Raw genomic sequence first — 26,704 nt, 5'->3', positions numbered from 1 at the left:
ATTTTCACAATGGAAAGCTTTGACCAGAGGAAACATGCCCCAAGAAAATTTTTTAGATGCTCTGAAAAAAGTGCTTATGTGACTCAAGAGGTTTGGTTAATAGTGTTGAGTTGTACTATGCAAGAAACCCAAACATGCAAAGGATCTTTATGTGATGTTCCCATCTCAGAAAGGATATGAAGGCTGTCAACTCAATACAGTCAGGACAACACTGCACAGTAGCAGCTGAAGCCTGCATCAGTATAAGTAAATAATCATCATTGTTACCGATAATAAGTTACAAAGATAATGCTTTTGGAAAAATCTTAAGTAAGGCCAACTCTGCTCTGTCTTCATTCATTAGTAGCTACTAAAAGCATTGAACTCTACTAGGAAGAAAATTCAATGATTTATTGTTAATTGATGTATTTTAAATGGAGAAGAAACTACATTAATGCCACTCAAATGGGCTTTTACAAGATTAAGATTGTTTGCCATAAGAATGAATAAGCACACACAATCATCAGTACAAGCCTTATTATAACTATAAGGAAAAGATTATCATTTTATAAATGTTTAAAAAAAATTAAAACTATACTGAAAAACCAGTTCCTTATGAATTATAAAAGATAACAAATTGTAGTATTTAATACAGTGTGTTTTGAAAACTAAATAGTTTACAGTAGTGACTTATTGTAAACTACTCGGCAACAAACTTTTTCTTGATTCTGTTTCTGGTTAGTGATTTTTTCCTGTTAAAGTCCATCCGGATTATTTTGGTTGTTCTTTATATTAATTTATGGTTTAGTTTTGGGACAACTGGTGGTGTATGAAACTTTTACAACTATTCATTCCCTTGCAGTTAATCAGTCCAGAGTCCTTGAGAGAGAGAGAGAGAGAGAGAGAGAGAGAACTGAAGGATAAATCCATTCAAGTGGAGAAAAACTTTGCAAAATGTTTAGGCAAAAATGTTATACAGTAGGCTACAGCACTGGAGCACTTGCAAATGGAACAGGGCATTGAAGTACATATGGAAACCCGAGAGCCAGTTCTCTATTAGTTTGTAGCTGGGCTTTTTCGAAGGAAAGATAGCAAAAACAATGAGGGGCGGGGGAGGGAGGTGTTACCTGACATAGGAAGGGATTCATATGGTCACCACTTAACATTGCGAAGTACACTCAGTCTGAGCATAAATCGTAAAGATTAAGTTCCAGGTTTTAACAGTCTCTCTTTTTTTTCGTTTTCTTTTTGGCCAAAATAATGGTGTGTTGTGTCCACAGTGGGAATTGTTGCTTCTTGCATGAACATTCACTTGTTTCTGAAGCACTTACTGAAAGTTGTTATTGTTATTATCTGGCTGGAGATGCTCTCTTTTGCCTGACTCACCCTTCTCGTTTTTCCCACAGGCTGCGAGAACACCACCGTGCTGCCATTAAGGTGATACGTAGGATGCAGTATTTTGTGGCAAAGAAGAAATTTCAGGTGAGTTGTGAATAGAGGGTGAGTTTTCTAAATAAACCCTTTTATTCATCGAGTTTATTGTTCCTTTTATAAGCTTAAGAAAAGGGAGACTAGCACAATTCATTTTAGTAATGGTGAGTTACACCCACTATTCTCTTCTTCCTTGAATAGGGTGGTTGTTTAGCAGCAGGTTAGTCAACTGTGGACACACTGAGAATAGGCTAAACTCCTGAAATGCAGCCTGAATTAAAATGTTATTTTCTGCTAATGGACTTGACCTTTCACCTTCTGTTATCTTTGTCTCCCTCTTGCAATGCAAACATTCTCCCATGTCTTCATTAATTCTGAGTTGTATGTTACTGTCATGCTGACTCAGTGGGTTTAGAGATTAAAATACTACCTTAACCTTGTTTCTATCTCATATTCAATGTTAATGAAGTCCTGATAAGAAGCTGGGTGGAAATTGGTTAGCATACTGGAAGCTTTCTGCTTCCTTTCCCTTGCCCCATCTGCACAGGTAGGAAACTCTCTGCAGAGTTCATAAGATAATGTTTTCTCTACTCTAGAAACCCACATGAACAAATTTCCTCTGTATCATGTCACCAGCTGGCACTGAGGAATCATTAGCATTTAAGTGTAGCTCATTAGCTTTTGCCTGCTCTACTTAAAAAAATTGCACTTTCACTATTTTTAAAGGTGTGTGTTTTTTAAATCTGTTTAGAGATAACCCAGTGGAAATCTCTGTCAATACTCTAAGCTTGACTGAAATTATACATATATCAATGTAGCCTGCATTGACAGTTTCCTAATGCAAGGAAATGGGTTTGGTGTTTTTATATTCCATTGACACTTTTGCAAATCTCCTTTATATGATTAAGCTTTAATATGGGCCCAGATCCTGAGATGTTATAAATTAACTCTCTTAAATGTACTTCCAAATTACTAGTAAATTAAGAGTTCAACCCTATTGGCACAAAAGGTAGAAATAACAAAAGTGCCCAAGAGGGTTAAGCACATAAATGAAGGTTCAGTAACCTTCAGGAGCAGCTGGTCAAAATAATGCCGTTCATTTCATGGCGGGCCAACATTTCTAGGTCAGCCATTGCTATGTCTGTGAATCCCCTTTTGTTGCAGAAGCCCCACCCCACTGCTGATATTTGGGCTTCACTGCCTGGATAAACTTACTCCATTGGTTGGATCCAGCCAATGGGTCATAGGTTGCCAATCCCTAATATAAATCCATTTTCAACAGTGACTTATGCATTAGAAGTAAGAATCCATCCTTTATTTTTATTTTTATCCATTTGGTATGTAATGAGTGCATGATTATCTTTCTCCTAAATATTTGGAAGAGATAAGACATTATTGGAAAACAGAGAGAAGTGGGTCAACAATTGTTAGGGACTCTTACAATACCATTATAATGAGATTTTCCTCTCTTACAACCACAAAACCTGAGTTCTGGTTTCACCTCTGAGATTTATAAGCATGATAGAGTTTTGTTAGCACTTCAGCTCCCAGCTTTACCCAACAATTCCCCATGTGACCCCTGCCTTTTGGGCCAGGAAGGCAGCCTGTCTTGGCTCCAGGGATGTGCCTCTTACTGTTCCTATATACAAACTACCTAAATTTGGCCAATTTTATATAAAACTGTTTATCCTTATTCTAAAATGTGATTATGATCCCTTGGTCTGAACTAATTAATGGAGCATTGCTCTCAAATTTGGGTACAAAATATTTGCCACAACATTAATGCAGTTACTAGGAAACATTAGTTCCATGCATTATATATACCTCCCAAGTGGGATTTGTCAAAAACAGATTTTACAAACACCTGAACACTGTGTGCAACATTATCACCTGGCAAATAAACTGAATTCCCTTGTGGCAGATGACTTGATAGAAGCTGAGAGAGCTTTTGACTGAATAGAATGGGACTATTCACTTCATACTTAAAACTTGCTTGTACTTGGTACCACTTTGCTAATCTGGCTTTTCAGTTCTGTTGTATGTGTTCTCATTTCCAGAGAAACATGGACTAGGCCATCTACTCAAATCCTATTACTGGACTGTCTCTTATTTCTCCCCAACATTTTAAATTATCCTTGAACTATTAGTACTCCCTGTTCACAATGAACTAGAAGATCTGCATCTATATCTACATGTAATATACCTCAGACCTGTCCTGTGTGCTAATGATAAGATTTCTTTTCTGTCAGAGACAGAATCCTCCAGTAATATTTTCTGGATGTTAGCTAAATTTTCTGAATAATTTCTGATCACACTGTTAGGAGTGGATTTTCAAAAATGCTCAGAGTAAAGATGAAAACTAAGATAAAACATTTAGAAGCTCTTAAGTGACTTACATCAAGTCCAAGGGAAATTTAATCAGTTGGGTTTTTGTGAAGACCTTTCCCTGAACTGGAAGAAAATAGATATTTGGCTTTCGGCTGTGTATTTCAAATCTACTGTTTCCTTTTTCCTAAAGGGAGTAAACTGTTAAGTGTATAAGGGAGTAGTACATTGTTCTATGGTAAATATGTTTCAGATATTGACTGCACATTTTCTATTAACTATTACAATTGCATGTCTAAATAAGTGCAATATTAAATAGTATACATTCTAAAAGGCTAATGGGGTAAAATTGCTTAGAATTAAGACAGGTATTCATAGCAACTGTTTCCACACAGAAAATTGGGCTTTTGTCAGAATGTATGAGTTTTTTTTGTGAAAAGAGGCTGTTTGCTGCCAAATTTAGATTTGTCATAGAAAATCTGAGTCCTGGTAAAATTAAAAAAAAATCATCTGAGTATTATGAGACTACTTGTGTATAAATTAAGCATGGTCATAAATGTTTGCAAGACCAGTGCCTACAAATTTGAAGTAGTGGGGGTGGGGGGAGCGAAGAAAGAAACAGGTGCCTCCATTAACATTATTTTGAAAAAAATGAGGACATACTTCATATTTATTCTAAATGGATTCCAATTCAGAAGGGTTCTTAAACTACTTGATAAACTCAGGATATATCTGCCTGCCTAACTTTGGGCGGATATATGATGTAGATAGATTGATCGATCAATCGCGTGTGTGTGTTTGTGTCTGATGATTGACAGATCTTTTAACATTACATGAATGTAATTATAAAAAATAGATAATTTTTTAAAAGACCTGGAGTTATGGATGGTTGGACTGCTAAGGACAAATATCAGCCAGAGCCCAATTTCAAACACTTCCTGTTTAAAAATTATAGTTAGAAGCCAAACAGAAACTATATAGCAATTTTAAAGGTCTTAAATACTGCACTGGGAGCCACTTCATTTTTAACAATGCAGGAGTTTGTCTGTTTTAATGATATTTTGGATTACAGTCTTTGTTTATAGGTTCCATAGTAGGCACCACTATAATTCAATAGAAACTAATGACCTTTCCACTGATGTAATCAAACTGTCCCACAGTGAGAATTTATTATTCTAAGAAAGTCGATAGGCTTATTTAAACTTGTGTAGGGGAGCGCAGCTTGTTTGGCAATATCTTTCATTAGACAAACTATATGGTTGGGGAAAATGTCAGACAAGCTTTTGGGCATAAAATGTTCTTCAGCTGGTCTGAGACAGAAACAGGCATAACCTAAACTAAATACCAAATAAAAAGGTAGTAGGGTTTGAATTGTGCTGTAGCCATAATGGCCCAGGAAATATCTGAGAAGCAAGAAGGTTTATTTGTGAATGTGCAGTTGGTCCAATAAAAAAAATCACCAAATAAACCTTGCTCAGTTAAAACAATAACTTCTGGTTAACTTTATTATATAAATGGAAATAGCCATTTAAAAAGGGGAACGTGGGCAGTAAACCTATGGAGCAAAGATGCAGATGTAGTAGAGGGCAATTGAAATACCAGTAGATAAGTATAATATGTAAAAGAATAAGATGTTACTAAAATCATGTAGAAAAGATTTCATCCTTTATTCAAAGTCAGTACAAATCATATGCACCCCTTACATATAGTGCATTTGTTTGTGGGAAAGATTCTGTAGTATCAACTAGAAAATTAAATGAGACTGAGCTTCTTGTTTGTCTTGGGCTTTGTGCTCTCTTTCTTGATGTAAGTGAATCTCACACAATGGGAATAAATCAGCCATTTTTAGTACAAATCAATGTATTAACCCTATAATTGACTTGAAAAGCAGAGTGTACGACCTAGGAATGTTCTATGTAATGATTTCATGGATATAATGAAACATGTATCTCCTTTTACAGTTATGACTACTTTTAAGCTCCTGGGTCCAAATATATGTGTACTAGGCCTGTGTGAAGTGGCAAGTATTCTCTTCGGATTCAGCCGATTCGGAGGACAGTGATTCAATTCGGAGGTTCGAATCACTGTCCCGATTTGATTTGGCCAAATCAAATCCGAAAGATTTGGTGCCGCTTCAGAGATTTGGACTTAGACTAAACAGGCAGCTGACACAGCTGCCCCTGGCTGGTAAGTCTGTTGGGGCTGGGGGAGAGGGGGAGGGAAGAGACATTGGGGAGGGAGAGATTGAGGCTGGGGCTGGGACAAGCTGCCCAGCTGGGGTGGGGCAGCGCGCTACTTGGGGAGGGGGAGTGGGGCATGGGATACGGGCACTGCAGCACTTGGAGAGGGGGTTTTGCCCTGCTGCCTGACACAGCTGCCCCTGGCTGGTAAGTCTGTTGGGGCTGGGGGAGAGGGGGAGGGAAGAGACATTGGGGAGGGAGAGATTGAGGCTGGGGCTGGGACAAGCTGCCCAGCTGGGGTGGGGCAGCGCGCTACTTGGGGAGGGGGAGTGGGGCATGGGATACGGGCACTGCAGCACTTGGAGAGGGGGTTTTGCCCTGCTGCCACTTGCTCAGCCCTGCTCCCAGAGCTGCCATGCCCGCATCCCATGCCCTCCCACATGAGCTGGCAAATGGCGGTAGAACAGAGTCCCTGCTCCCAATGCTGATGCGGGCACAGGGGCTATGTCCTGATGCCGCTTGCTCCCTTCCACCCAGAGCAAGCTGCACGTACATCGTGCCTCCTCTCCCACACTGGCTGGGCAAGCGGCAGCAGGGCAGAGCCCCCAATCCCAGTGCTGCCATGCCTGCATCAGTGGTAGGAGCAGGGACTCTACACTGCCACCACTTGCCAGCTGGCATGGAAAGGCAAGCGCGACAACACTAGGAGTGGGGGCTATGCCCTGCTGCTGCTTGCCCCCTTCTGCCTGGAGAAAGCCACACCCTCATCCCACCCCCATCCCCACCCCGGCTGGGCAAGCAGCAGCAGGGCAGAGCCCCCGCTCTGAGAAATGCTGCACCCACATCCCACGCCCCCACATCCCCTTCCCCAAGTACTGCGCCCCCCGCCTTGGCTGGGCAGCTTGTCCCAGTTCCAGCCCCAATCCCTCCTCCTCCTCCACACACCCCTTCTCTCCCCTCTCCCCCAACGCCAACAGACTTACCAGCCGGAGGTAACTGTGTCAGCTGCCTGTTTAATCTATGGCCGAATCTTTTCCAAATTGATTCAGAAGCTTTGAATCGATTTGGAGCTTTTAATTGGTCTCCTGATTCTATTCAGATTTGGAGATTTGGTCACCGAATTGGGCCAAATCTCCTCTGAATCGAATCAGCTACCGAAGCTTCACACAGCCCTAATGTGTACTGGTACAAATTTAATGCACACAACAGAAAAGGAGACCAGGATTTGATGTTTGAGTACTAATTGTCACTTCCTGAGAGGAAAAACAGTATTTACTTTCTCTCCAAGTGCTTTTTCTTTTTGCTCCTGAGCACATCTGTTTTCTGCACAAAGTTCTGTGTTCAAGCACTGTATTATCCAAGATGAAAAATATTATCTACTTTGGTGAACATAAGGCTTGGTGTCCTAGTGATGACATAAGTAACTATCATGTCTGTTGTGGGTTATAATGATGTCATCAGAAACTCTTAATGTATTTATAGCCTTATAATTCCAAGTCTTACCACGTACTGTACCGTGTGTTACATGTAATTCAGTTACCTTGCTATCAGTCAGGAACTGTATATGTAATATTCTGTAATCACTTCACAAGACTCTGGCAGATGAAATAGTTCAAAGCAACCTGTACTTCAAAGCATGCTATACACACTTGTTTTTTACTATTGTTTGGTTACTTTTTCCAGAAATTCCCCGAACATTAATTTCCCTCTTCCCTTCTCTGGTTTTGACTGCTGACAAAATTATCCGTGCGCACAGCTGCTGCACATGCAGCTAATAAGGGACAACAATAAGCAGCTGTGCGCATATTTCATGTTTGTCATTTTGTCACTTCTGTGTCTTCTGAAAACTTTTTTTCTTGCATATGATGCAGAAATCCTTCCTCACTCATTTAAGATAATTATTGCTATTAGCAATGCTCTGAAGTAGTAAAAGGATTAAATAAAATTGGCAGCAAGTCATGGAAAACTGTTGGAATTGTTTTAGCTGTGTGTTTTTCCACTACCGTTAGACCTGATTGTTACATCCCTGCTTCAAATTCTGTGTTTATAGTCAAACTATCAAACCCTTCTGATTCCATGTCATCTTCATTATGAATGTTTCCTCTTTAGTTGTTTTCTACTATGTCAACTTTCTACCTACTATTAGCTGTGCTAAAGTAAATATAGAATAATCAGCTCTGATTAATATGCATTCCTTTGGACTTGCCCTACCTGGAAAAGGAAAATAACTTCATTTATACAGTATAAGCTCTGAGGACTTGATCCAATTCCATCTATTATGTGCCTGTATATGGTTAGGTGTCTAAAGTTGATCGTATTCTACCATGAGTCCCTAAAAACTAGTAATGCAAAAGTCAGGTGGACTTCATCTTCTGCTTGCTGCTTTTTGTGACTAAGGGTGAAGATGCTCATTATGCTTAGACCATTTTAAGGGCAATTAAAACATGTGCATCTACATATTAAAGCTTGTTAACTTATGCTGTCTCAGAGTTATGCCACTTCAGGCAAGGGTTAAATCTGGGCTGTTCTACCTAGCTTATATTAGGATAACTTCAGTCTGCTCCATGAAGATAAAATGAGAAGTTTGTAGTCCTGCTGTATGTCCTTTCCATCTGTCAGTCCCCCTCACCCAGAGTAGGGATAGAGCGCAAGGTTATGTCCCCACATGCAGGGGCATGAACTTACAGTAGCACAAGTAGCAGCAGCACAAATTTGTGCTACTGCTTTGTGCTCCATCACATGCCTCTGCATGTGCACTTCAGCACGCAGCAAACTGTATTGGGTAGGGGAGGCTGCAGCCAGCACCAGAAGTATTACTTGCTGTCCTGGTGTAGTAGGGGTACAGATTCAGGAGTAGGGAGCCTAGCCAGTAGCCAGAGTATTGCTCTGAACAGCCATCCATCCATGTGTACTGGAGCATGCTATGGACACATGTGCCACACCATTTTTTTTTGTGGCCTTTTCTTGTTGTTGTTGTTTCTGAGATATCCTGGTAGCAAATTTTGCCCATGTGCTGCAAATTTGCCAAGCAGGGCATATTTTAGCATTCTGGGTGTGCAGTTTGTGACACTAGAAAGAAGTCTGTGGCACCACAATCTGCACATGGCTGGATGTGCCCCAGGTGTCCTGGCTCTTGCCACATCCCTGCTCACTAGCTCTCTAGTAGCGAGTCAGAACTGTGCAGGCAAGAAATGGTGTTCACCCTTAACATGTGGCTGATCACAACATGCTCTGACTTTTTTAACATTCTACAAAAATGGTATCATCTAAGTGTAATGTGTCACTTCACCCATATAACATTTTTTCAGGGACTTGAGCAGGGTGGCATAGAATCACACTTAGGTGGAAGAACATAGTTATAGAATTTTCATTTTTGATACCGCAAAAATTATACCACGGGTAAAATGATTAGGTGGTAGCAATTGGCACCCAGTGGATTCTAGTTAAAGGAGGCTTTTTTTAAGGGTTCGTTTTTGTGCATGATTTTGTCCTTCTCTACTTGGCCAGATGTGCATATCAAGATAGTGATCTCTATCTAGTTCAACAATTAAGGATTGACCCACTATTTGTAATTTGCTTTGGGGAATCTGGCAGAATGGAATATAATTTGCTTAATGATGTGATGCACAGGGGAAAAAAGTAAATATATGGAGAGAGAGAAATGTAAAAATGAGGTGATAAACTGTGGTAATTTTATAAGCATTCAGACTAATAATGAAAAACTTCAGGAGATTAAGGAAAACTGTTCCATCTGTCAGTAGATGTAGAACATGAGTCTACTGAATGTATCTATACCTTGGAGAAAGTGAAAGGTACTAAAAGCTAAAATTCTACCCCTGCACAATAGGCCAGAAAAGAGATATACAGCCCTAAAGTCCTATCTATAGTCTCACAGTAACTGGAATGTATATGGTGCATAGGCCTTGTACAGTCCCTTTCCATATAATGAATTGAACCTTAAGAGAGAAACTATTTAAAAGTACTGTGTAGAGAAAATTGCACCAAGATGACACTTTTTAGTGTGGAGCCTGTATTCAGAAAAGGCCACTGTATTTCCAACCTCCATTATTTAAAAGCTTCAGCTGTATAAGCAAATTCTTGCTTTTAAAAAGCTATTGTGGCAGTGCTAAACAAAGCTGTAGAAAATGTGTGCCATTGTATTCTAATAGCATGTTTTTATTCAGTGACTGAAAACAAGCTGAATCAATTTTCCTTCAAATTAGAGTGAGTAGTAATTAGGGCACCATCTCTCTAGGATCTCCAAAGGGCTATCAGGGTGCAAGTGGGGCAGCTAGTCTCAAATTTTATTTTGATTTAAAATGGAAGTTTGTAGTATAAGAACGAAGAAAACCTTCCAGACATTGAAATGTGTATAACTGAGACAGAAGTATCTCTTCAGTTTGCAGAGAATTGCCAATTATAATATGTAGATGTGAACTGTCCTGTCCATCCGAACGGGGCTAACTCAACTTCTAGTGCAGTTTTGGGGGGAAGCGGGGGTAGCAACTGAGGCTGTGGCTAAGGCCCTGACCTTGGGTAGGGGCAGGAGTCTGGGCCACAGCAGTCACCTGCCCCCCCTCCCCATCACATTGTACTTGATTCTTAGATGAGAGGCCTTTTACCCACATTAAATGGGGGGAACCCTTGTTTTAGAATTGACTAAATATGGCATGGAAAGGGAATCCCCCAGTCACTGAGCCCAATTTTTTTCTTGTGGCAGGCAACCATATTTATATATTTTATTTCAAAATGTATTACAGGTTTTTTTGTTTGGGGGAGGGGACATTGCCCATACTCTTGGACTGACGGCTTTTTTAAAGGAGCAGGTTTTATGAGCCTATGGAAAAGTAGTATGACAGTTGGGGAATCTGTGGAAAGGTTATGAGTTCTCTTTCTAAAAAGCAATGGAGTTCAAATGCCCTATGCAAAGTGTGCGAGAGAGAGGGGATATGCTTGCAACATCACCCTGAGAAATTAAATGGCAATCCCAGAGCATCCACACAGCTAAAACTTTGTGTAAGGCTGTTTCAAGACGCTGAGAAATCTTGAAGCAAATGCTACTGTAGCCTACTAAGACCTTATAAAGAGTAGATTGGCCTAGTGGATTGGGAGGGACCTAGAACATAATATGGGTGAATGTCCAGGCAAAGGATTCTTGACCTCTGCTATAGCTACAGAGGGGATTCATGGCTCAAGAGGGGATTGGTTTCATTACCCTGAAAAGGGAACACAGGGCACCTATACACGTGCATCGAGGCTGCTCTAACTGTAATTACAGCACATTGAAGCAGACCCAATTAATCACTTTGTTACTGTGCTCTGATAGACTCCACATGCATTAGTGTCCCCAGGCTGCTGACACTGGAAGGCAGCAGTGCGTATAGCGGGGAGGGGAGAGGATGCTTTGCATGTGGTATGGGGAAGCCATGCTGCCTGTGCTGCAGCTGGTGAGCGGGCAGTGGATGACAGGAAGGTTGCCAACACAAATGTGGATGGGGGAGTGGGGAGACCAGGCTGCCTGCATTGTATGGAGGTGTGTGTGCATGTGCATGTGCATGGGGGGGGGGAGGAAGCACACTAGGATCAGGGGAGACTGAGATGTGGGGCTGCTTGGGGAGCTGCTATTTAGGTTTTTCTTTGCAAATAAATCTTACCCAATGTTTGGAAAATAGTTTAATTCAAATGAACACCCTTGCAAAAACTAAACATGACAAATGCTTCCATATCCTGGCCACGTTTAACCAGATGAAGCAGGATAATGGCTTTGGAACAATCAGGGATAATATAATTTAATGGGAGTCCATCTCTTCATACTGAAAGCAGTGTAAATATGTTGAGTGATCAGAGTTTAAATCATCAGGCTTTTGAAATGAGTGCAGCTGTGCGGAGTTGAACAGGGGCTTTGAATCCTAGGTTAAGTCCCCCGGGGGAAAGGATTTCAGGTGAAATGCCCAAATAGCACAGAGTAAATGAATGTACACCATGGGTTTTGCCTCCAGATCCTCCAGATGGATATTGCTCTTCCTCCTGTCCCCCACATACTTGTGAAAAATCACAGAATCCTGTGATAAATTCATCTATCCCCCACCTGTGCCCTCTTTACCTGCCTGCTAATCCTTTCCTCCCCCCACAAATTTATTCTAACATTCCAGCCCCCTCAGCAGCTGCCATTTTCATAATTCAAGTTGCATGAGAAATATTCTCTCCTCCTGATATAAAATAAGGCATTTTCCACCATTTCCAAATACTATGGAAGCCCATGCTCCAGGACAGAGAGGATTCAGGGCTGTCAGTGACAGTTTTTCTGCACATAAAAATGTGATGGCTCTAAGATCTGTTACTTCTGTTACCTCGGAGCTATATGTGGGAGCTCTGTCCCATTGAAAAAGGGGATTTTTCTGGGTTGGGGGAATGCCTAAAAAATAAAAAGATACTTAGGTGCCTAAAACATAAGGGCCTTGCTTCCTTTGAAATAGGTAGCCAGGAACTTCTGATGCTGATGCCTGTCTATATCTTTAGTCATCTGAATAAACCTTTGTCAATCTAGACATAGCCTATGAAACCAAGTTCATTAGTTGAAGATTTTAAAAGTAAAGTCCCCATAAAATATTATGACGCTCTTAATGGCATCCCTGAAAGCATTTTTTTCTCTAACTTGTGTAGCATTCCTGATGGATTGGAGTGGTATACAGACTATGTGTAAGCAGCCCTTTGTGGTGATTTGCAGTCAGTTTAGATACCCAGGAGACATGTGGTTTTCAGCTACTTCGGAATCCTAGCTATGAACATATTTTTTTCCATTGGAAAATGTCAATAAAATCAGTTTTTCAAAACTGATTTTTTTTGCAAGAATGGTATCAGTTTAGCTGAAACACCATTCAGAAAAGGCTTCTAATATTTAGATTAGTGTCAGCAACCTATGGCTTGTGAGTGGATTCAGCCCACTAAGAGGTCCAGTACAGCCCATGAAGGTCTGACACAGTACAGGGGATCAGTGGCATGGAGGTGAGCTATCTCTGCTGTGGAGCTTCCTGCTCAGCTGCATCTCTGCTTCCCTTGCTGCAGAGGTATCAGTTATATGTAGCAAAGGTGAATGCAAGCAGAGAGACGACTTCTAGCCTGAAGCCATGGCTACGTCACAAGCTCTGACCCACACTGGTAAAAGGCTGCTCAGCCTGGGTCTAAATTAAATACCTGGTCAAACCCTGAGAATAAATGATCCAGAATGCTAATGATAATAAAATATTCATTGGGCCAGAAGGAGACTGACATTGTACCCCAATAGCCAGGGACTCACCAGGCTGTGGGAAGTCCATATTCAATGTTTTGCTCCAATAAATAGTTATTTATACAAAGTGAAACAACTCAAAGAGGTTAGGCTGAGGCCTCCTCTACACATTACAGGTATCACGCAATTAACTGGTTAACTGTGCAGTTACCTTGAGACCAGCTACACGTGCAAAGTACTTATCATACAATAAAAAGCTCCAACTAGCTGTAAAGTTAGACCTCAAAATATTTACTAACTTTATAGCTGGTTCCTATTGAGCTTTAATTTGCACATGTAGAGGGTCTGCCCCGCATCTGGGAGCCCTATGAGCTATGGGCTCCCAGTCTCATGGGTACATCTTGCCCTGCCATGGCTGTGGGTCCCACAACTGCTGGGGACACTCAGCCCCAGCAGCTGCGGACTCTGAGTCCCAGCAGCACCCTGCAACTACTGTAACCCAGAGTCTCACAGCTGCCGGATACTGTGTCCCTGCAGCATGCCTCCCAGTGACCCCATTCTCACCTTGGGGGTGTATGAAACTGCCAGAGCATGAGCATTGCCACAGTGGTGATCTCCCCATCCTGGAGGTGCAGGACTCCCCTTGCACCAGCAGTGAGGCATGATGGGATCTAATGCAGGATCCCACAATTGCACCTCTTACCATGCATGTGTGGGGCCTGAAAGAAAATCTCTCCAAAATAGCCTATAAGCCAATGATCAGGACACTTACCTGGGATGTGGGAAAAATAGCAGAGCAGGACTCCTTCACATCCTAGTTGAGTGCCTGCTATTGGCTTATTGTGACTTGGTTTTTCTCTCCAACTGGTTACAGCTGCAGCTGGAATGGAAAAACTTTTGAAATTTTGAAAATGATTGCAGGACAGGAAGACCATTCCCTTAGCTCTACTATGGCTGTTCTAATACAGGGGTGGGCAATTATTTTGGGTGGAGGGCCGCTTATTGAGTTTTGGCAAGCCATTGAGGGCCCCATGACAGGGAGCCAGGGGCAGATAAATATTAATTTTCTAAATTTTTAGGGGCCCCGCGGGCCAGATAGAATGGCCTGGTGGGCCTCATCCAGCCTGCAGGCCACATTTTGCCCACCCCTGTTCTAATAAAAGTTTCATATGCGAGAAATGCAAAAATGTAAAACTCTTGGTTCAAAATTCTACCTTTTATTAGACCAACTAGGAAATCACAAAAAAAAAATCTTTTTCTGCAAGCTTCCAGGCTCAAAGGTCCTTCATCAGGCTCTGGGAAAATTAAAGATGGTAAAAAGTCCCCATAGGGAAATACAGTTCATTTTTGCACAGAGGGAGCTGGAGATGGAAAACCTGTGCCTCTGGATCCATGAGTGTTTCTGTGAGACTGTCTCTGAGTTGTTCTGAGTTGCTCTTTGTTGTGTAGATCAGGTAGGATTCCTTCCCTGGAGGTGTCCAATGGCAAGCAGGGAGGTTTAAAAATCTTTCCTGTTGTTCTGCAATGACGTTAAAAATCCAAAATCGACTAAAATTCAGCATCTTCCATGTTTCAGGGATGTATTTAGTAGCCATGCTGGTCAAAATGAAATGCAAAAATCTAGAACGCTTGGTTCAGAAATGATACCTTTTATTAGGCCAAGTAGGAAATCTCAAAAACAAAATTTTGGATTTTAAACTTCATTGCAGAACAAAAAAAGATTTGGCAGAAAAATAATTAGTTTTTGCGATTTCCTACTTGGTCTAATAAAGTGCCATTTTAAATATACTTGGGTATGATGTAACTGCATGTAGGGTAAAGTAAACTTGAGTCCCCAGTAGATTCTATACAATGCACAGCACAATTTTGGTGACAGTGAGATTATTCTGTGTATAGGTAAAGGAGTAATTAATTTTGAGAGATCCAGAGTTACAGTATATACTAACTAAATTTTCTTTTTTATAAATTACTGTTTAAGAAAGTGATAACTATTTAATCCCACTCCTTGGAAGCCCATTAAGAAGGTTGTCTTTGGGCAAATGACTCTCTGAGAGTTAGGAAATTGCAGGTTTTCAAAATTCCATTCAAGTGACCCCTGCAGAGTTTTAAGAGCCTACAAATCTCCTCCTCAGAGTAAAATGCTGAGGAGCTAGTTTGAAGGAATTCTTCCTTTTGAATTAATGTAATACTATAGAATGTGGGCAGATGGAGAGAAAAATCTCTGCTTTGAGAAGGAACCCCTATTGTACATAGGGAATAGAGAATTTTCTTCTTTATGCTGGAGCACTCTCTCCTTCAATTTTAATTTATTATATGTACCTGATTTCAAGCTGTTTTCAAATATAAGATGCTCCACTCCAGTAATTACACATATATAGAACATGGTTTATATATAGAAAATTATTCTTTTTACATTTTAAATTTACTCAATACTTTTCCATGTATAGAACCTAATTATCTAATCAGGAGTTAGGAATTGTGTGTAGGCCAGCGGCGTCTTCAACAAACCACAGTACCCTATCTCTGTACAGACTCACGTGCTTATGTTTGCTCGAAGTGTATTCTGACTTCCTTGTACTACTTCTCCCCCCCACACCGCTCCATCAGCAAAGGTATCGAGTGACACCTTGCCTTGATGTGTTACTGTGGAGGGAGGAGAGAAGCTTTCTGTTCCCATCTTGGCCAGCAAAGTTTGTCTTTTTATTTTCCCTCAGTTCTACCTGATCCTCTCTTGTGATACTTCAGGCTGAAAGAAACACCCAGAAATATTACTGTGGGCAAAGCACCCCCAAGGTTTGCAGGGTCTGTGCTCCGGACTGCACAGAGCCCTACCTGAGACCAATGCCTGGGTGGTGGCAGCGTTACCCCAGGCTTCTGAGTGTTCTCCATGAAGTAGGACAGCCAGCTGTAGGCTTCCCAAGGGAGACTCCCAAAGCATGGTTTTGGGCCTGGCACGGTGAAGTGAGTGGCTCTGCATAGTAGCATCCCCTACTGTGCACGCCACAGCCCCCACCGCCATTTTTCAGTACAGGGATGTTGATACACATGACACTGAAGTCTGCTGGAACGCGGTAGTTACCATGCTCCAGTAGACTCAATTAATCAAGCCTACTCTAATGCACTGTAATTACAGTGCATTGGAGCAGCCTCATTGCATGTATATAGGTGACCTAAGTCCCTCTTTCCCCATCTGGATTTCCCCCTGTCTCTCTCCCTCTGTCTGTTTGTCTCTCCCCGCTCCTCTGCCTCTCTCTACGTCACAGTCTGTCCCCCCCCGTCCCCCCCCCGGTCTCTCCCTCTTCAATTTATTTTTGCTCTTTGTGGAGAAAACTACATCATATTAGAGTCTCATCTTACTTCAAAACTCACCTTATCCAAACACCTAGGCCTGCCACTGCTTTCGAGTCCAGTTGTTCTCTCAGCCCCTTCTGATCTGAACAGTGAGGGAGAGCAAACAATTTGGTAAATCATATTTATTAGGTCTCTTTAAAGCTGGAAAATAATCTCCCAAAAGAGATCTTCACCTTCAAAGGTGGAGGGATATTTAAAATGTAAGGGGTAAAATGTCCCATTCATTTTAGATATGTTTAAGTCAATTTTTTCTCCCTTTGTTGTTTCCGATAGCACTGGGGTTTAATGCAGCTTTCTGTTGCACTTTTAAGATGAGTTCCTCAACAGCTGATCATGATTTTATTGAAGTTGATACAAAAGCTCTTAGCAGTTACTTACTCAGCAGCGCTATCATGCTGGCTGTGCACCAAAGCAGAAGCTTTGTTGAGAATTATTAGCTTAGCCACTGTGTATTGTTGGAATTACATCAAGAAAACTTTAATCAGACATCTTGTTTTCTGCACTTACATCTCAGTTCAGGTCTATGCCCAGTTTATATAACAGTAAAACTACAGTGTTGGGCTTATGTGTAGACCCAGGTTTTGAGGAGGACTCTTGTTTAACCAATATTGCTTGTTGGTCTAATATCAAAGTGTGGGCCTTTTTGAGGTGACTAGCACAGCATGATTAACACATTAGGCTTATTTGAATAGGCAGGCTTCTCTAACATCAGTGGTTCAGTGCTGCTAGTCTGATGGGCTACTATGAAATTCACACCCTCTAGTTATTGACTTTAGAGGAGTAAGACTTGCATGTGCAAAGATAGCACTTCCCTGGCACTTGGCCTCTGAGTTTATCATTTGCCCTGAAGTTTGTTATCCTGATATTATCTAGGAGCATGTTTCAAACACTTCTTTGGCCTAGCATCCTCTCAATAACCTGTTTGAAAATATGTAGCCTCTGTTCTTTTGGAAGAGTATAAAGAGGAATGGGGAGTTGTAGAGATCTTCATGAGCAAACCCCAATAAATATGTAAGGTAGTAGGGACAGTATAAGGAACTTCAAAAGTCTGAATATCTTTTCATATACTTAATAAGTGAGAAAATCCTTACGACATACTCTTTCTCATCCCGTTGAGGCAGATCTTTTTCTTTGTTGTGATATTTATCAGGCTCTTCATGTTCTTTTTTTTTTAACAGCAAGCTAGAAAGCCATATGATGTACGAGATGTTATTGAACAGTATTCTCAGGGGCATCTCAACTTGATGGTGCGAATCAAAGAGTTACAGCGAAGGTATGCTACAAAGTTTAATAGTCTTAATTTGTAAATGTCTCTGGAGAGTAGTCCATAAAAAGTAGTATAGTAGGTTGCAGTGCAAGAAGATGTAAAAGACTACAGTGGTAGGTATAGTAGGCTCATACAACATTACAGAATATTTTTATGTAATTCACAAAAAATATCATTCTGAGACTGTAAATAAAAGGTCCATGAATCATTTAGAACCATTTGTTGTTTATAACTTTATATGTACTGCCAGAGCACTTGTTAGACCCAGTTGTAGACAACAACCCCATTATATAAACACTTAACAAAAAGACAGTGCCCACTACAAAGATCTTATTATTAAGGTATAAAACTAGAGAGCATAGATGATAGCACAACCAGACAAGTGAAGCATCAGGGGGGAAAAATGGGACAAAAATGAACACTATGAACATTAGTGGTCACTAAAACCTATTACATGGCTAAAACACTAACCTAGCCATATAGAGCTGATGGTTTTCAATTTCCAGAGGCAGCCATGGTTCAGATTAATACTTAATTTGTACTGTGAAGCAGAACTACTTGAACTTTACAGTGTGCTACTTGGAGAAAGATCCTGTATACTGACCCCAGAATGTATATCTTTAAATCTGAGGAATGCTTTTCTTCTTTTACTGACAATATAATGTCTTTCAATTTCCAGGCTTGACCAATCTATAGGGAAGCCATCTCTCTTTATTTCTGTCTCAGGTAAGTTACCATGTCATAAGTTGGTATACCATATTTTCTCACATATCAAATACCTCCAAATAAAACCTGGATGTTGTTTTTGGAAGGCAGAACATAGGGAAAAAAAAACTTTTCAAGATTCCTGGCTCTGTGTGTGACAGTGTCCGGGAAGCATGGCAGCTCAGGATATGGTCTGGGTGAGGCATTAGGAATTTCCAGGTGTGGCAGAACAGCAATAAGGCTAGGCCCCAGACCCATGCAAGGGCACTACTAAGACTACTACTTCTTTTACTGTAAATAGTTCTTTATATAGGTTCCTGTAAATTAGTAGTGTTGTTTTCATACCACAAGCCTCATTAAAATAGTACAGACTGCATGCAGCAGCTCACTCCCCCTCAGCCAGCTCAGTAGCTCTTAAGGCAAAAGCAACTGCCTCACTAGCAGCTGTGAGAAGGTTGGCACTGGCCTCCATCTCTGCTGTTTGCAGAGAGAAGTGGTAGCCATCTTGATGGCCATAAGTTAACAGCATCCACTTGCTCCATTCCACACTTTTTTCTATTCCAGCAAAGAAAAATCAGTTTACTTGCTTAAAATATGCATCTCAAATCTGGTGGGCTGATTTTGGCAGAAAGGGTGCGTGTGGTAAGTGAGCAAATATGGTATTCCTGAAATATAAGCAGTCTGTCAGTTACACACTTAAGAAAATACCTGCTGTATAGGATTAAATGAAGGACCTTAGGAATTATTAGGCAGGTGCTCAGATACTTTTATGTATCATATGCACCCAGAAAAATAAACTGTCTGTCAGTGTACTTCAGTTGACATGTATGAAACATAGAAAGACTTGGAAGAGCTGAGCAAAGTAGCAGGATGAGTTAATGAGTGACCCGAGGAGTAGAACCCAGGAGGCCTGACTCTTAATCCCCTGTCATGATCTTTAGGCTAGACCCATTAATGTTAGAATAAACTTTAAAACCTAGGTTTAAGAAGCATGCCAAGAGCAAAGCAGATTAGAATATGTTATTATGGAAAATATTCATAACAATACTTTCCATTTTGGATGATAGTTTTAAAAGCTATGATATGAAGTTCAGGGCCTTTGAAAATTGGCCTCTTTTATTTACATACCTACTTGTAGGCAACCTTTTTTGCAAATGTCAGCTCTGATGTCTCTGTGCCTCAGCACTCTTCTGTAAAATGGGGGGTGTACTCACAGCAAGGCTGTGAAACTGAAATATCCCAAATTCACATAGTAGTTTGAAATTGTCAAACAGATGAAAATCACAACCAAAATGCCATGCAGTAGTATTTTATTTGGAGATGTTATTGTACTGTAGCAGGGTCCTGTAATCTCTACTGCTTAGACAATAAGAAGGCAACATTAGAAGCCTGCAATTTGAAGCAGGCAGCTGAGGCCAGGGATAGCCACAGGAAAATAAGCAGCCAGGGGAAGCCAGAATATAGGGGCTACGAAGTAGCTGTGTGGTAGCCAACAGCAAAACAATAAGGCAGAGCAAAGTAGAAAGGCAAACTGCAGCAGCTGAGGGCAGGCTACTCATTAAGCTCAGGGAAGACACCTGTAGCTGGTCAGGGGATGCCCTGACCAAAAGATGTGGAGCCCCAGAATATATAAGATGTATACAGAAGAGTCCTGAGCCAGTGAACAGTCTGGCCCAGGCTGTGCTAGGGGATAGAGTTGCTAGCACAGGGGTGAGAGATTATGGTAACTCTGAGTATGCCCAGGAGGGCCAGTGCTGGGGAAGGAAGGGCCTAACAGAATAGGAGCCTGGGACACCCTGCAGAGAGGAACCGAGCAGCAATTGGTGATGGTGGGATTGTTGTGGGCTGGTAAAGACCGAGGACCAGGTTGTGGTTGTAAGGATAGACGGGAGGCCACATGACACGGTTCCTGGGGGCACTCTGTGTTTCAAGTGCTGTACTAAGCAGAGGTGTGACCACACTGAGGCTAATTGTGCCATGGCCATGGCTGAGCTGAGGCTGAGCAGGCCGCAGTAGGGGCTGAGGCTGAGAGGGTTGGGGCCAAAGATGACAGCCAGAAAAAGGGGACAAGGTCATAAAGGCTGACAAGCAAGGCACCCAAACAAAGGAATGAGTTCCTGGGGGGCTGTAGGTATTAACTGATGGTAATCAACATCTGCAAGACATGGGCATGGTTATGGGGGAGGCTGGAGGCTGTGATTAATACCTTGAAAGCAATTCAGTGCCACGAGGCACAGAAAGGTCCAGTAGGTAAAGAAAGGGCCAAATGGTAATTGCAGGTTTTATTAAGGGCCAGTTGGGCATAGAATAATTGGGTGGCAGAGTAAGGGACCATAGAGCAACAGTAGAACTAAGAGTTTGGCTAGGTCAGGTAAAGGCAACCAGGATCACCCAGAATTTAGGGGCAGCCTGCCAATTCATATACATCAAGGTGTGGCAGATGAAATAATGGGGAGAATACACCAAGGAGCTGGAGTGAGGCAGGTTTTGCATAGCCCCCAGGGAGTGCCACAGCCACCCTTGGTGCTAGACCTGCTACATATACATACTTAAGTATACTCTCTTGACTATTCATTTCATTTCTGGTTTCTCATTTCTAGAAAAAATAAAAATCAAACCACAGCCAAGCTGGCTCTAGAGTGTTACATGGTTCTAGATCAATTAAAAACATAAAAAACAATTAGAAACAGCTAAATCTTCTACCCAGAAGTATAAAAATAAGATGGAAAGTGCCTTAGATTTCAAGGCTATTAAAAGGCATGGCTTGGCCTAATGATTAGTAAGAAAAGAAAGCTGCTGTTTTGAAACAAAACTTTCAGCCTCCAAAGGTGCTCCATTATACTATGTTGATGGGTCAGCTACCGGATCTCTGTTGTATCTTAATGCTACATGCTATGGTTATACCCCAGTATATGCATTTGAAAACTTTTCTTGCTTCACAGAAAAAAGCAAGGATCGAGGGAATAACACAGTTGGTGCCAGGTTGAACAGAGTGGAAGACAAGGTAGGCCTTGTCTTCATTTGCTTAGCGATGAATAAAAATGATGTGCCATGCTACAGTGCTTTGTTTCATTATATTCAGGGAAAAAATATGGCTTAAAATGGAGCAATATACCTAACTTTCCAAAATAAGTGAAATCTCAACACCAAGCATTACATTTCTTTTTGTCATTTTAACAGAGCAGAGGAAAATTTAAACTTTAATTAATAGGATTCTCTCTCCTATTACTCACTTGGTTTTCGATTTTTAATGGTATATGTTGCACTCGTCTCGATGCTCTACTTCCTTCCTCCATGATAGATAAAAGGCTCTTTCTTTAATACGCTAGTATGTTGCAGTCCCAAGATTTCTCTTTGATCATTGCTCTGTTGTTTATATAACTCCACCTACTATTCCTTAGAGAGGGAACAAAAATCTTGCTCTATCCTGGTTTTCATTCTCTATGACAAATGGAGTTTTTCCTTTCAAGTGACATCGAACTAAGGAAAAACAGTTTTTGCAATCTTAAATTAACAGTGTAGTGCTTTGCAGTGCTTTATTTTACTTATTAACTGCACTGGATGAATTAGACCAAAAGCAAGAAACTGTCATATTTAGAAATATAGAATTGCCTGTGTGTAAAGACAGAGATGGAGCTCAGAGATGTATTGATTGAATCCTTCATCAATTTCCCATGTGAAATATTGTATGAGTTGTGAAAAGGGTTCTTTTATTTTAATGATCTGCTTGGCTTGCCTATACAGTTTGTTGGTATGGTTAGGACTTGAGGAAGAATTTCTGAAGTATCTTCAGAAAAGTTGCTCTTTACAGGGTTTCTAGCACACAGGATATACTTGGAACAAGATAAACTAATAATCTCATGAGAGGACCTGTTCTTTTTTGCATATCAAAAGAGTTTCGTCCCAAATTATGCCATCCGACCACCCTAATCCCTGGAGAGTTATCTGTGACTTGTTTGTTTCATACATAGTTCTCTCCTTAGTTCACCACATAAATGTTTAGTATTCAGAGGTTTCTACTGCTGAATGCTAGTAAATGGTGTTTTAAAGAATATAACTTGTTCAAATAGTAATGATTGAATTCCAAGATGGTTTGTGAAGATCAAGGGCTTTAACGTTGCAATTGTGAGGAACTGTAAAGTTGTGAAGTCATAAGAGTGGATTTTGTACATGTAGACACTACACTATGCAATGTTCATGCAGGGGATTTATAGCTATAAATGGAGGCCTTTTCTAAGAAAACTGGCCTGTGTGTATGCATTTAGTATCCATGATGTGGATTGATAGTGCTAAACTTAACAAAAAAGCGTTCAGAACACTGACAAAAACAATTTGGCCAGTAGTTCTCAAACAAAAGAGAAAGTAGGTTTCTGTGTGGTGATTGTAGACATCTACAATAAATCTGGAAGAAGAGCTTTTTCATGTTGTGGTTTACTCGGGAAATATCTATTTTCTATATGATAACTTACTTTCTGTATATCCTCATTACCATAATCAGTACATACAGTGAATTTATACTGACTTTTGTTATTTGTCTAGTAATACCACTATAAAAACCTGTCTGTTTAATTTTGGTATATCTGGGTTAAATTTAGACTTTGTTTTAAAGTAACAGATGCTTCTTTCTTTGTAGTTCTATGAGGTCATCTGTGGTTTCAAAGCTGCATGTTATCTAACCAATACAGCTACTCCTATCTGCAAAAACGTTATCTCAGAGTAGCTGTGAGACTAAAAATAGAGAAATTTCAGTTGGACAGTACAAACATTCTGTTGAATACAGTAGTATCTATGGCAACACATTGACTATGGTTAAATCAGATAAATTTACTGCAGGTGCAGATGATGCGAAAGTTACTTTTTGGTACTGTACTCTTTGAGATTGACTTCTGCCTTTTTTTCAAATAAATGCTAAATAACAGGTTCTAGATAGATTTCAAAGTGCAATCCTTGCAGAACACTGTATAAAAGAAATAAAGGTCAAGAGAAAAAAATCACAAAGGTGTGTAAATGGCTTTGGCTTCTAAGTCCTATTGGCTTGGAATGAAACTTAGACTTCCAAGAAGGACCCTTTCCAAGGTCCAAAGGGCTGAGGTGCCCATCTCCCGTTAATTTGCTGTGAGAATTAGGTGCCTCTTGCAAATTGTGCATTTGAAAAAAATCTCTCCTTAAACTGAGGTCATTTTTGAAAATAGGATTAAGGGCAGCTAAAACCTTTGGGGTGTCTTTTAATATTTTTACCTAAGAAGAACATCTGATATTTCCTGTATAGAGTGGACAAACTAATGTTCTAATTCATCTTTTTCATTGGCAACTTAAAATGGTTTTCATAAAGTATTCCGGGTCAGATTCTTTAATACATCAGTGGTCTGATGCAGGACTGTCATTAAGTCCTGTTTATTATGGCTCTATGTTTCTCTCGCCAGGCCCGGGCTATATGTTCTGGCCTCCAGCTGGTTAAATGAGCTGGCTTAACCTCAGCATAGCTGGTTCATACATCATTCCCAATTCTTGCCCTCGCCAACTTCAGGGAGAAATATATGAGTCAGCTGTGCAGGCTCTACCCCAAATGAGGATTCCTTCTGCCAAGCACATTCTCAGCTGATGAGCTGTGGCCAGGTTCCAGCCCTGTTGTGCCAGCAGGAAGGGACCAGGGCAGGGGAAAGAATTGGGCCTTCATTTCTGGCAGCTTCGGATGATGTTAATTATGAGTATCTGCCCTTGTTGGCAGGACAGATATCTGGTCCTCATATACTACATAACAGTAGGCAAAGCAGGCAGACTCATAACTGACCAAAATTTGTGGCAACGCTCCCTGAGACTTCGACATGCTTCATTTAAAAGCTGTTTTCTTACCTTGGGATCACCTCTTTCACTGTGTAATATTTCTGGAAATTGCCTTCACCATTGGCAATGTTCTTGCTTGCACCTGGAATAGTAAGATGAGCAAATCTGCTTTAAAGCCACGCACATCTCACATACGTCATAAGAAATGGTCCTTGAAAGGGAAAGGTATGGTATGTTTTAATTTTTTTTTATCCAAAGTCAAACATAACCTTGTACTATGGAAACTGAAAATTTCCATAGACATTGACCAGAATGAAAATTTAGTAATTTAAGGGAGAGGTATTTGTGTTTTTTTCAATTTCCCTCCCCTTCATCCCATCCCCCTGTTCTTCCCATCTCTGGCCAGCCAAAACTACTTTCATTTGCCCATGGAATAAACTTTTGCTTCTACTGAACATTTTAGTGTTAGTAAAGTTGTATGCAACCAAAGAGAAGGTTTTACAAGAAGTGCTTGGTAACTAACTGTGTCTCATTACCTGAGCTACCTCTATAAAGGGCTTCAATGCTCGGTAGTTCTCAGAACACACCTTGGTTCTGCCATTGTTCTACGCTGCATGAAACAACCAGTGTTGAGTGCTTTGTTCTTGTGAAAAATGTATCTAAGTACCCATCTGTCCTTCTAACTTACACCTCAAAGGATGTGGTGAGTAGGGCAAGAAAAAGGACAAATCAATTTATTTTCATTGGGTAAAACCTCATTTCTTTTTATCTTGAAACATCTGTGAATGACCAAGCCCCCCTCCCCCTGACTCACTGGCTGGCTACCAAATGGAAAATCAAAAGCAGTTTTCCGGATATACACAGTTGTATAGGTGCCACTGTTGATCCATCTGCAGAACACCCCACATGTCAGTGGTTCAGCTTAGGCTGCACTGGGGAGCTTGTTGCACAAGCAAGGCTACAGTGTACTCAAGATCTTTTATTTATCTCAGTTGCTCTTTTTCTCTTCATCTACCCTGTGTTGTGATTGTTGTAGTCGATGGCAGGAAAAGTTATCTGATCCCATCCAGTCTTTTTCTGATTATTAACTGAGATACAGTCATGTAGGCACATAACTTGACTCCCCATAGATTTCTGGTGTTAAAATGGACTTGTTGGAAAATCATATGGACCATAGCAGCAAAGACAAAATCTGGCAGTCCTGGACTCCAGTAGTCTACTCTCCCTGAATGCCAGATCTTCCATTGATGTGGAGAAAACTCTGTGTGTGAAGAGAAGAATATCAGAATCAAAGTTCACAGGGTTTTAAATCAGACTTCTCTCATATAAGATTTTTGTGTTTTCTCCATTAAAAGATTACTGTAATCCAAAGCAGTTTTCTAGCTGTTAACACACACTATACTCAAAACTCCTGTACAGCATTATTTCGCTGAAAATGAATCAATATAAAAGTGTAATCAGGATGAGCACTGTTTAATGCATTTACAATAACCTTTTATAAGCACTGGGGATATTGAGAGTTAATGTTATCCACTTAAAACAGAAAGACTGTAGTGAACTGCTATGCATATGTGGAAGTCCTGTAGTAGAAAACCACATATTACTCTCAATGCTGACCTAACAGTCTTGCAAATCAAGACATATCCAAAGTGCATGCATATTCTTTTGCACACATGCTTTTGAAAATTGTATCTATGTGTGTCTCAGTCATTTTAATAGAGCAAAACTCTGAAGACCAATACACCATTGGTCTTTGTCTGTGGCACAGACACCCACACAGTCCAGTGGGTCGCCAACTGGCTAGAGAGCCGCACGCAGAGGGTGGTAGTGGATGGGTCCTTCTCGGCCTGGAAGGACGTGGGCAGTGGGGTCCCGCAGGGCTCGGTCCTCGGGCCCGCCCTGTTCAACATCTTCATCAGTGTTTTGGATGAGGGGGTGCAAAGCACCCTGTTCAAATTTGCTGATGATACCAAGATGTGGGGGGATGTGGGCACAATAGAAGGGAGCAACAGGCTACAGTCGGACCTTGACAGGTTACAAGGATGGGCGGAGGAGAACAGGATGGGGTTCAACACAGACAAGTGCAAGGTGATGCACCTGGGGAGGAACAACTGGCACCATACCTACAGGCCGGGGAACTCCCCTCTTGTCAGCACGGAGGTGGAAAAGGATCTTGGAGTCATTATTGACTCCAAGATGAACATGGCTCGGCAGTGTGGGGAGGCGGCTAGGAAGGCCAACTGTACCTTGTCGTGCGTCCACAGATGCATTTCAAGCAGGACCAAGGGGGTGATCCTCCCCCTCTATGCGGCACTGGTCAGGCCGCAGCTGGAATACTGCGTCCAGTTCTGGGAGCTGCACTTTAAGAGGGATGTGGACAGCATCGAGAGGGTCCAGAGGAGGGCCACTCGCATGATCAAGGGACAGCAGGGCAGGTCCTATGAGGAAAGGTTA

At 41.1% G+C, this 26,704-nt stretch overlaps 1 protein-coding gene across 7 annotated transcripts in view; it reads left to right on the top strand.

Moving 5' to 3' along the window:
• Positions 1-26,704, top strand: part of KCNQ1 (potassium voltage-gated channel subfamily Q member 1) — a 587,589-nt gene that overhangs the window by 398,674 nt on the left and 162,211 nt on the right. For all 7 annotated transcript variants that reach the window (XM_025202130.1, XM_025202133.1, XM_025202129.1 and 4 more), the window contains 4 exons: positions 1,386-1,461; positions 17,673-17,767; positions 18,441-18,487; positions 21,409-21,470. In XM_025202130.1, the coding sequence (XP_025057915.1) occupies positions 1,386-1,461; positions 17,673-17,767; positions 18,441-18,487; positions 21,409-21,470 (280 nt within the window). The remainder of the gene's footprint in view (positions 1-1,385; positions 1,462-17,672; positions 17,768-18,440; positions 18,488-21,408; positions 21,471-26,704) is intronic.

This window comes from Alligator sinensis, unplaced genomic scaffold (genome assembly GCF_000455745.1).
Source record: "Alligator sinensis unplaced genomic scaffold, ASM45574v1 scaffold983_1, whole genome shotgun sequence".
Taxonomy (NCBI): Eukaryota; Metazoa; Chordata; order Crocodylia; family Alligatoridae; genus Alligator; species Alligator sinensis.
This window is presented reverse-complemented; position numbering and strand designations above follow the sequence as displayed.